Consider the following 12500-nt stretch of genomic DNA (forward strand, 5'->3'; position numbering starts at 1 on the left):
CGCTCTCACACACACACACGCTCTCACACACGCTCTCTCTCACACACACACACACACACACACACACACACACACACACACACCCACCCACACACACTCTCTCTCTCTCACTCACTGTCTCACACACTCACACTCTCACTCACATGCAACAGGCCTAGTGTCTAATCGATATATGCCTAGGACAAAATGGCAAATAACACACAAGCTCATGCACGCACGCATGCACGAATGACAGTATCTTGTGTGTGTGTCCGTTCTGTTCACCCCACTCGTATTTGTGACATACTGTGTAAGTAAGATCGAAGATGCGTCGGGAATCGGAGACATTTCTGTACCTGGAGAACTGAAGCAAGCAATTGCCATGCACTTAGATACTTGCAAAGTCTCCCAATGGATACTTCCCCACCAGAAAGTTGTATCCAGCATGGGTGAGACAGCCGTTCACATTCAGTATTGCAACAGCAGATGTCAGTGATAATACCTTGACGAAACCATTGAACTTCAGCAGAGCCAGGTTCAACAGCAACTCTTCAGAACAACAAAGCTCTCAACGTTTTGGTGTCGCCAAATTGTAGTGTACCCTCTTATTGCTAAGAAAACCCTCAAGATACTTGCACTGTTTGCTACAAGGTATCTTTGTGAGCAATCCTTTTCGAGGATGGTAGACATCAAAACGAAGAAGAGGAACAAACTTTGTTGCGAAAATGATATGAGAGTGGCACTTGCCTGGCCACCAGGCCATGGACTGACAAGGGTTGGGCCCTTTCCCAACCCACTAGTGATGACTTTGACATGAGGTTGTGCGAGTTGGTTTCTGGTTCAAAAGGACACGCATATAATTTCAGTGGAATAGTCAGCAAAGGATGGAGCAGTCTGATCAGGATCATGACGTCGGTATCCCTTGTCCAAATCAGGAATGTTGCAAAGCCATGCTTCAGTCTATTATATGGCTCAGAATTATGGTGTCCACCTTACTTTGAAGACCATTTCCTTAGCAAAGAATCTGACATCGTCCTTTTAAGGCTGGAAATATATTATTTCAATTTTACATTAAAAAAAAAAAAAAAAAAAAAATTCAGTTCCTGCTTGTTAGTGTTCTGCATGAAGTCCTGTCAGTTCGTATTTTTTTATTTTTTGTTTTTTTTTTTTTTTTTTTTTTTTTTTAACTAGCTACCTTCCTGTGAATGTCTTTATTCCTCATTTATCTTGTCATGCACCTATTGCTAGGCTAAAGGTGCATGATAACCACGCAATCCATAATCTTGATGTCAAATGAACTTTGGGAATCTGGTTAGGTTGTACTTTGCTAGGCATGTCAGTACAGCACACATTTTTATGCAGCTCTAGGTTTTTCCCAGTCAGATAGGGAAGACATGAGCAATTTTTCAAACTTGAAGAAAAAGCTCATGTCTACTTCTGTGCTGCATCACAGCATACAGTCTGGAGAAGATATACACATCAGTTGAGTATTGTGATCCTTTCAGAATGTTTATTCTGGGTATTGGGTGCTGGCAATGTCAACAGTTACAAGGAGATTTTCTGTCTTCACATGTCTAAAGGTGCGATCGACCAGTACTGATTTGTGGTGGTTATTGCAGGCTAACCTCTGATTTTTGGGAACTTTACCAGTTTCTGTAGAGTATGTTGTGAGGCACTACAACTTGAATTGACTTGATGAGGCTCTCTCTAAAGGAAGATGCCTGCAAATAAAGGTTTGCTTTCCTCAATGTCTGTAATACCAGGCACGGTATGACCCAGACTTAAAAGAATCTTTATTTTCTTTATTGGCACTTTTGAGACTAATTAATTATTAAAGAACAGTTGACCTACAATTATTTGAAGTGTTCACAAAAAAGTTATTATAAATAAGGTGGTTTTACCAGATGGATTAACTTTTTAATGTTTTTTTTTTTTATGCGTGTGTGGAAAGCTATCATTTAGCTGGTAGATACTGGTCAAGAAATATAGAATCAAGATTTAAAGATTTTAAGGCTGAATTATAAATATTTTTTATTTTTTCCAAACGCATTGATATTTTATGTTCATACATGTATGATTTTTTTTTTTTTTTTAGATTGGCTAACAATGTAGATTAGACAATCTACATTGTTAGCTTACAGAATTATACTTGACAGTATCTTGCCACATTACATATAGTATGTCCCCCCTTTCCTTTCCCACATTACATACCCATCATCTTTCCTTTCCTACATTATGTACCCATCCTCTTTCCCACATTACATACCCATCTCCTTTCCCTCTTTCCTTTCTCACATTACATACCCATCCCCTTTCCCCCTTTCCTTTCCCCAAACCACAATTTCGCTCTCCCACCTTTTTCTTGACGGTCCATTGGCCGCCTTCCACTACATTATCTATATTTTTGTGTGTACAATAATTAAACAATGCAATAGTATTTGCAAATGAAAAGGAACGTAACTAAATGTAAAATATTGGGTAAATATTCTTGCTTAATGAAATAAAGATATGAAGTATTATGGCTTGACAGTTCATCCCCTATTTTAACATTTGATGTCTGTTGGCAAGTAGGTTGAGTTCAAATCATTCTACTTAATGAACAGTTTTTAGGAATGCCATGCTGTTTAAATCTTTGTTTTATCAAAAATTAATCTTGCAGACGCAGAAAATTAGTAAAGAAAAGAGCAAAGTTGGGGAGGCATGTCAGCTTATGAAAACTGTCCAGATAGAATAAATTTTAGATGTTCACTTTGAATATACCGAGGCAAAATTCATTGATGTTACCCAGACTTACGAAAGTGTTAAGGGGTTATCAGATTTTAGTGAAGATAAGAGTTATTAGCGTGCCTCCAGCAGCAACAGCCTGGTTGACCAGGTGAGCACCAGACGAGCCTGGCTCATGGCCGGGCTCAGAGAGTAGATATACTCTCGAAATTCTTCAAAGATATGTCAAAGGTATTTGAGGATAATTTTTATATGTACTGAATACAATGTTTATTCTGGATATTGGGTGCCAGGTTCTTTACTGCCATGTTCTTTACAGATTCCAGCACTGATTGTGATCTTAATGTTGATACATGGGCTTGTGGTTGTTGATTTAAAAGAAGTAGTATATGAAGTATGCAAGAACCACCTTCAAGAGATGGAAAACTGTGAGGGCTTGATTGGGAAGGCAGGTACTGTATATATTGCTTTATATAAATACATGTATGACTGTTCAAAATTTCTTTTTGTTGAACCATGTTGCCTCACTGGGGATGTGGGGCTGATGATATTCTGTCATAACCAAAATTAAACATTTAGCAAAACTTTAGGACCCTCTTACTATTGCTGACTTAAGCACAGTTTTTCTGTGTCATTATCACCAGTTTTCTCAAAGGATGAGAAAATATTGCATGCACGGACTGTTGAGGCAGAAAAAAAAAACAACTCGTGTACTCTTTTATTTGAGATGACTGAAAGTGTAACCCCATTTTATGCATGAGGTTTTGCAAAATTCTGAACTTCAGTGAAAAGTATCCTCTAACTTTCCCTTCCCTTGTCTTGTGGCCTGGGCTGACTTATGGCTAATAATATACTATCCTTGATTTATCTAAATACCCATGTAAACTTTTACATTCTTGACCAGGCAAGCACCAGACAAGATAAAGATTTTATTTCTTTGTAAAGGTTACAATGTGTAATTACAATTCAAGCTTACCTCAGGACTGGGCTGTAAGAGTAGGGAAACGCTTGTAACCCATCAAAGGTATATTGAAGTTTTACTGAAGATCTTTGCTTCATCCATAATATATTCATAATTTCTTATTAATTTTTTTCATCTTTATATATATACCGCTGATTAAATAATTGGATTGGGTTGAACATCGATGCTTTTGGGACTCGGCTGGTCATTTCAATATCTATCCATTCTTGTATGCTTGTGGCTCTACAGCTTTTTCTTCGTTATTCTAGTTCTTTGAGTAAGTTTGACTTTGTATATCTTTGGAGTTTGTCGCATTCATTGAACGTTCTTCAATAAAACATTCACTTTGTTTTCTGGGATACAATTTTCTAGACTCACTTTTTCTTTTTTTTTTTATTCATTACTTTTTTCTAATCTATTTCTTATTTCAAAATTCTTTAATTTCTGGAATGTTTAATTCTCTCATTATCATTCTCTTCCTTCCCATTTTTTGGATCAATTAATATTTTGGAGCTCATTTTTTCTGAATGGTGATTTACAAAATGTGTCTTCTGGATTGGGATTTTAGTGAAGGTAATTCCAGAATGTGGAGCTATATGATTGGAGCATAACCTATTACAGCCTCTCCTCACTTAACAACTGAGTTCCGTTCCTAAGACCTTGTCGGTAAACGAATTCATCGCTAAGTGAGAAGAGTACTTTAGTGGTAGTGGGTTTGTGTCATCCATCTTTGATAGTGTTTTAATGTTACCTTTGCACCATTTATATTTCTAGTATATTTTTAAATGTTTATACAGTAGTGTATTGTCTAACGTAATAAACAGAAGAGAGGAAATCAGCTCTAATATACATTATTTAGGTGTGCATACTGGTCAGAGAGCCCGTCATAAGTCAGTCGTCGGTAAACGAGTACGTCGCTAAGTAAGGAGAGGCTATACGTTATTGTATCTATTTGTTTTCTAAAGTACTGAATAATCATTGATTTTTGGAATTGTATAAAAATATGAAGGTGTATTTTTTCTTTTTACTTAAAAAAAAAAAAAAAAAACTCGGTAATAGTACATTACAAATGTTATTAAATTGTAATTTTAATTAAATTGTAATTGCTGTACTTAATGAAGGTGCCTCACAAGTTAACCTTTTGATTTACAGGGTAGCATTAAGTAGTTCTTAAGGTTTTTAGCACCTTCTTTTGAATATAATAATAGTATCTTTATTTACTACAAGTACATGTACATGGTATACAGGCCTAGCTGACATCAGTGACATACTACTACATATATAGAAAGCCCTTTATTATGCTTAACATTTCGGGCAAATTAGGTCAGTGTCCCAGGATGCGACCCACACCAGTCAACTAACACCCAGGTACCCATTTTACTGATGGGGAACATAGACAACAGGTGGAAAGAAACACGCCCAATGTTTCTACTCTGGCTGGGAATCGAACCCAGACCCTCGCCATGTGAAATGAACTTCTGTTTTTTAAACCTTTGTTAAAATGTTTCCTGTATTTCATTTGCAGTGATTGGGATGATTACAGTCTACATGGTGCTTGCTGTACTTCATGCAATATTCAGCAGCATGTTGATCCATGGTATCAGGAGGGTAAATATAAACACAAGATCATTAGTATTTAACTTTTTTCCATAACATTGGTAAGATATACACTGTACATGGTTAGCATTCATTTTCAAGGTTTGTCTTTACTGGGTGTTTTATATCTAAATTGTTCAAAAAACTTAGTAGTACTGTTTGGAAGTGCAGAAAGGAAAAGTGGTAAAAGATGGTAAAATTAGAGTAATTTATGATAAGTTGGGGAAACATGCATGAATGGTTTTGGATGGTGTATGTAGAGAAAGATTAAAAAAATGTATGTTATTGAATGAAGGACTATGAACATACAAGTTAAGAATTTTCACTTCCAAGACTAGGTTCTGAAGTGGGAGGTACAGTGCTTACACTGGAAGAGGGGTGGTGATGGTGCAGTTTGGAAACTCATTTGAATTATGTTAGCACCCTTCTGACAAGATGGCTAGTAAATGAATGATAGTGAATGTTTTCTTTTGATGTTGCCCTGTTATGAGAGAGTAATTGTGGTAGGGGACCTGAATGCCAAAATGGGAGAAACTGTTATAAAGGGCATATGATAATGGGGGAGAAAGAGGTTTGGTAATGGGTAATACATATTTTAAGAAAAAAAAAGTGTAAAAGATGCAAGACATAATGAACAGTAGTTTGTTGGACTGTGTTGGTGGATAAAAGGCTGATGGGTAGACATCAGGATGTGCATGTTTTTAGAAGGGCAAAAAATATCAGATAATTTTTTAGTAGTAGCTACAATGAGAATAAAAGGTAGATGGGGTACAAGGAGAATGGTATCAGAAAGTAAGAGGCGAAGGTTTATAAACTATAGGAGGCAGTTAGTGTAAGATATAAGCAACTACTGGTAGAAAATTGGGCTAGTGAGAGTAAGCATTGAGGTTGAAGAGGGATAGATTTAATAATGCAGTGTTAGTGTTCAGCAGAAGTTTGTGGATATAGGAGGGTGGGCTTGGGAGGGAAGAAGAGGAATTTGTGGAATGATGAGGTAGAGAGCAGTAAGAGATGTGTTTCCATACAAGAGGTTTTAACTAAGTAAGATATATAAAGATAGAGGTAGGTAGGTAGGTAGGTAGGTAGGTAGGTAGGTAAAGAGTGGTGAAGGAATGTAAAATGAGAGAGGGTGAGATGCTGTCAAAAAATTTTGCTGAGAATAAAAGTTTTGGAGTGAGATTAGTAAGTTGAGAAAGCCTAGGGAACAAATGGACTTGACAGTTAAAAATAGAAGAGAGTTATTAGAGGGAGAGTTGAGGGTATCAGGAATATGGAGGGAATATTTTGAGGAACTGTTAAATGTTGATAAAGATGGGGAAGCTGTGATTTTGTGCATTGGCCAGGGAAGCATGACATCTTTTAGTAGTGAGGAAGAGCCAGATATGAGTGTGGATGAGGTGTGAGGCTGTGAGTAGAACGAAAGTGGGTAAAGCAGTTGGGATTGATGGGATTAAGATAGAAATGTTAATAGCAGGTGGGGGATATGGTTTTAGAACGGTTGGTACTTTTGTTTAATAAATGTATGAAAAGATGGGATGGTACCTAGGGATTGGCAGAGAGCATGCACAGTTCCTTTATATGAAGTCAAATGGGACAAGAGAGTGTAAGAATTATAGGGAAATAAGCCTGTTGAGTATACCTGGTAAGGTGTATGGTAGGAATTAAGAGTAAGATGGAAATAAGAATCATAGATGAACAAAGACTTTAGGAAGGGTAGGGGATGTATAGACCAAGTGTTTACAGTGAAGCTTATAAGTAAACATTATTTAGGTAAGGGTAAAGAAGTTTTCATTGCATTTATGGATATAGAAAATGCATACAATAGGGTTGATAGGGGAGCAGTACAGTAGATGTTGCAAGTGTGTGGAATAGGTGGTAGGATACTGAAAGCAGTGACGAGTTTTTACGAGGATATTAAGGCTCACGTTAGGGTATGCAGGAGAGAGGGAGAGTATCTCCCAGTAAAAGTAGCCTTAGACGGGCATGTGATGTCACCATGGTTGTTCAGTATACATATTTATATACAGGGCTGTAAGAGAAGTTAATGCTTGGGTGTTGGGAAGAGGCATGGGATTAACCCTTAAACTGTCCAAACGTAGATCTACGTTCACGTGCGTAGCACTCCAACCTTTATTTTCCCCGTTGGAAAACTAAAAAAAACGTTCGGAGCCCCCCGCACATGGACGTAAATCAATGTTTGGACAGTTTAAGGGTTAAAAGATAAATAATCTAATGCAAAGTAGGATTGGTTAAAGTTGCATTTTGCTGATACTGTTCTTCCCCTACAATGTTATAATTAACCTTTCACTGCCTTGATGACTAAAAATAGTCATTTATGGATTAGGTGTTAACCTTTTAACAATTATTTTCCAGGATAAAACATGCTTGATGGTTCCTCACATGGTGATGAAACTCATTGGGATCATCTTTGCCATCATTGCTTCAGCAGCTTTGCTTGTAATTATCATGGTTGATGGTACATATGTGGTTCTGTTTGCGATTATCCTTTATGGGTTAATCATATTCTTAGAAACGTACTTTCTGCTGGTTCTTCGTGCCCACTATTTAGACGTAAGTGATTTTCCCTTACTGTGTTTATTAATGCAACCAATATATTTACCTGAAAGATTTTAAGCTTGTAAACATTATATGAAAACTTAAAAGTAATCACCTAACTGAGAAATCACAAAGAACAGTCTTCTGTCCCAGAAGTTAGATGTTAAGCAGATGAGGGGTGTAGTAGAAGTTAGAGAAATGTCTTAGTCTTCAGAGTCATGGTTATCATGTAGGCTGTGTGGTAGAAAATAATGAAATTATGAAAGGAAATGGGGAATTAATTATAGGCAAGACTTGAACAGATATTTTTATTGGTGCTCTTTTTATATGTACTGTATTTGCTTGTAAATTGTACACATTATGAATGTCTTGGGTAGTAAACATAATAAATGTCTCTGTTAGGAGTATGGCAAAGTATCAGTGGCTCTTGGCTAATTTTGATGGCACATATTGGGATCGACCCAAAATTTAGTACAGTAGGGCCCAGCTTTACGGCGTCCCGCTAATACGGACATTTCACATTAAGACCAAAATTTGCTATACGCCCCCTCCCCCCCACCTGGCTAATAGTCACCGTGTGCCACCTGGTTTGTTTACGTTGTCATGAGCACATCTCTCCATTATGTCTGGAGACTTGCCAAAATTTGAAATGTTTTAAAGTTATTGCATATCTTATATGTACTCTGATAATTATACTTATGTACACCTGCACCTTGATAAGCATACATACTGTGCTGGTGTGCAGGTACACATGAAAATAGTTAAGTGTCCCTCTACAGTAGGGCCCTGCTTTACTGCGTTTTGCATTAAGGCGTTCCGCTAATACGGTCATTTCAAATTATGACCAAAACTCTCAATACGGCTCCCCCCCACCTGACTTTCTAATACGATCACTGCGCCCCACCCGGTTTGTTTACATTCTCCGTGAGCTCCGTAAGCACTACGTCTCTCCAATATGTCTGGAAACTCCAAAATTTAAAGTGTATTTAAAAGTTTTCATATTTTATATATACTCTGATAATAATACTTATGTATACCTGTACCTAAATAAACTTACACACTATGCTGGCATGCAGGTACACATTAAAATCAGTAAGTGTCTTGTGTCTCGAGAGCCATATTAGTAGTGATAATAATACTTGATAATAATCAGTCTCATTATGTCATATATTACTTTAATATACACATTTTCATTAATCCCTTTATGATATTTTTTTCAAAATTATATTGTGTAAAACAATTACAGGCTTTCGTTTTACACTCGCATGGCAGGATGGTAGTACCTCCCTGGGCGGTTGCTGTCTACCAACCTACTACCTATTTTTTTTTTTTCAAACAAGTAGGCTCTCACTGAGGCAGGGTGACCCAAAAAGAAAGAAAATCCCCAAAAACACAATACTTAATCATTCAACACTTTCACCTCACACATAATCAGTGCCTTTGCAGAGGCACCCAGATACAACAGTTTAGAAGCATATACATATAACATACCCCTCCAAACTGCCAATATCCCAAACCCCTCCTTTAAAGTGCAGGCATTGTATTTCCCATTTCCAGTACTTAAATAAAAAAGGCACAATACCGTGACTGGAACGATACACAAATAACCCGCACATAAAAGAGAGAAGCTTACGACGACGTTTCGGTCCGACTTGGACCATTGACAAAGTCACACTAACCAGAGGTGGAGCAGGACGGCTATATATAGGCAGGAAGAGATGGTGGTAGTAGTAGTAGTACAAGAATTGTATATAATACTGACAAGATGAAATTAAGACACATGCACAACACCCGGGCATCCCCATCATAGACATTTCGCCATCCAGCCAGCCACTGGATGGCGAAACGTCCACAACAAAGACAACCAGACGCCACACATGTCTTAATTTCATCAGTAGTTGTAGTGGTAGAGGAAGAAGAGGTAGTAGTAGTGGTAGTGGTAGAAGTGGGAAAATGAGCCAGTCAAATACAAAGGAAGGGAGCACTGGAAGAGAGCTAGATGCCCACAGAGGGAGAGCAAGCGCACAGAGGTGCGTGAAAGGGGAAGTGGTGAAATAAATGAAGAAGGAACAGAAACACGAGACAGGAGAGAAAGACAACCCAGAGGAGAAAAGGAAAGAGGAAAGGGGAAGAGGAAGAAGAAAAAGAAAAAGAAAAAATGAGGATTCAGGTTATGTCACGGGTGTTCTGAAGTTTGGAGCATTTTACAATGTAGTGGGAGAGGAAGGCATCTACAGAGACGAAGCCAGGGCTAAGGTTCATACAAGGGAAGTTGTGTATTAGAGAGGATTCAACTAGACAACGACTGTTCGAGTTGGAAGTAGGGAAGACAGTTTTAGCAGAAGACCAGTCAATAGGATGGCTATGATCTCTGACGTGACAGAAAAGAGCATTTAGTGTCGGCAAGCCTAACACTATTTTTGTGCTCCCTAAGTCTGTCAGAAAGAGATCGACCAGTTTCTCCGAAGTATTGAAGAGGACAGGAGGAGCAAGAAATAGAGTAGACACCAGGAACATCTGTAGAGGGAGGAGAGGTATGAACGAGATTAGTGCGAAGAGTGTTAGTCTGGCAGAAGGTAAGCTTGATGTCTAAGGGACGGAGAGAATTGTTGAGATTAGAAAGACCGGAAATGTAGGGAAGGCAGAGGATAGAAGAGTTCCCATGAGTAGAGAGTTTGGGAGAGAAGAAATTGCATTTAGCACGTGAGAGGGCAGAGTCTATGAAATGGGAAGGGTAGCCAAGATGGGAGAACGAATTATGAAGAGTGGAAATTTCTGCTGGAAGGAACTGAGGATCACAGATGCGGAGGGCACGGAGAAAGAGGGAGATAAGAACACTTTTCTTGACGGGAAGCATGATAGGAAAAGTAGTGAATGTACATGCCACTGAAATTAAGACACATGTGTGGTGTCTGGTTGTCTTTGTTGTGGACGTTTCGCCATCCATTGGCTGGCTGGATGGCGAAACGTCTACGATGGGGATGCCCGGGTGTTGTGCATGTGTCTTAATTTCATCTTGTCGGTATTATATACAATTCTTGTACTACTACTACTACTACTACTACTACTACTACTACTACTACTACTACTACTACTACTACTACTACTACTACTACTACTACTACTACTACTACTACTACTACTACTACTACTACTACTACTACTACTACTACTACTACTACTACTACTACTACTACTACTACTACTACTACTACCACTGCTACTACAACTACTACTACTACTACTACTACTACTACCACTGCTACTACAACTACTACTACTACTACTACTACCACCACTACTACTACTACTACTACTACTACTACTACTACTACTACTACTACTACTACTACTACTACTACTACAACTACTACTTACTACTACTACTACTACTACTACTACTACTACTACTACTACTACTACCACCACCACCACCACCCCTTAACTAAATATTGCCTTGATTGCACCCCCAACAGTTCGTCAGGTCTTCATTCTCTCCTATTTAACATGCTCACACATTCTTGCTGGAAGTCCAAGCCCCTCACCCACAAAACCTCCTTTACCCCCTCCCTCCAACCTTTTCGAGGACGACCCCTACTGCGCCTTCCTTCCCCTACAGATTTATATGCTCTACAAGTCATTCTACTTTGATCCATTCTCTCTGAATACCAAACCACCTCAACATTCCCTCTGCAGCCCTCTGACTAATACTTTTAGTAACTCCACACCACCACCTAATTTCCACACTCTGATTCTCTGCATAATATTAACACCACACATTGCCCTTATACAGGACATTTCCACTGCCTCCAGCCACCTCCTCAATGCAGCATTTGCAGCCCAAGCTTCACACCCATATAAGATTGTTGGTACCACTATACTTTTGTACATTCCCTTCTTTGCCTCCATGGATAACGTGTTTTTTTTTTTTTTTTATTTTGTCTCCACAGATACCTCAATGCACCACCCACCTTTTTTCCTTCATGAATTCTATGGTTAACCTCATCCTTCATAAACCCATCCACTGACAAGTCAACTCCCAAATATATGAAAACATTCACTGCTTCCATGCTCCCTCTCTCCACTGTGATATCCAGTTTTTCTTTATCTAAATCATTTGATACCCTCATCACCTTTACTCTTATTTATGTTCACTTTCAACTTTCTACCTTTACATACCCTCCCAAACTCATCCACTAACCTATGCAACTTTTCTTTAGAATCTCTCATAAGCACAGTATCATCAGCAAAAAGTAACTGTGCCAACTCCCATTTTTTATTTGATTCCCCATAATTTAATCCCACCGCTCTCCCCAACACCCTAGCATTTACTTCTTTTACAACCCCATCTATAAATATATTAAACAACCATGGTGACATTACACATCCCTGTCTAAGACCTACTTTTACTGGGAAGTAGTCTCCCTCTCTTCTACTCACCCTAACCTGAGCCTCACTATCTTCATAAAAACTCTACACAGCATTTAGTAACTTGCTACCTATTCCCTATACTTGCAAAATCTGCCACATTGCTCCCCTATCCACTCTTTTATATGCCTTTTGTAAATCCATAAATGCAATGAAAAATTTCCTACCTTTATCTAAATACTGTTCACATATATGCTTCAGTGTAAACACTATCCACACAACCCCTACCCACTCTAAAGCCTCCTAGCTCATCTGC

The 12500-nt window shown here is 38.4% G+C and overlaps 1 protein-coding gene across 2 annotated transcripts in view; it reads left to right on the top strand.

Moving 5' to 3' along the window:
* Positions 1-12500, top strand: part of LOC138852470 (uncharacterized) — a 71466-nt gene that overhangs the window by 49303 nt on the left and 9663 nt on the right. Inside the window, exons 3-5 of one of the 2 annotated variants that reach the window (XM_070083393.1) lie at positions 3023-3155; positions 5190-5272; positions 7634-7831. In XM_070083393.1, coding sequence (XP_069939494.1) covers positions 3023-3155; positions 5190-5272; positions 7634-7831 — 414 coding nt within the window. The remainder of the gene's footprint in view (positions 1-3022; positions 3156-5189; positions 5273-7633; positions 7832-12500) is intronic. The other variant, XM_070083394.1, reaches the window with a different exon arrangement.

This window comes from Cherax quadricarinatus, chromosome 9 (assembly GCF_038502225.1).
Source record: "Cherax quadricarinatus isolate ZL_2023a chromosome 9, ASM3850222v1, whole genome shotgun sequence".
In the NCBI taxonomy this organism is placed as follows: Eukaryota; Metazoa; Arthropoda; class Malacostraca; order Decapoda; family Parastacidae; genus Cherax; species Cherax quadricarinatus.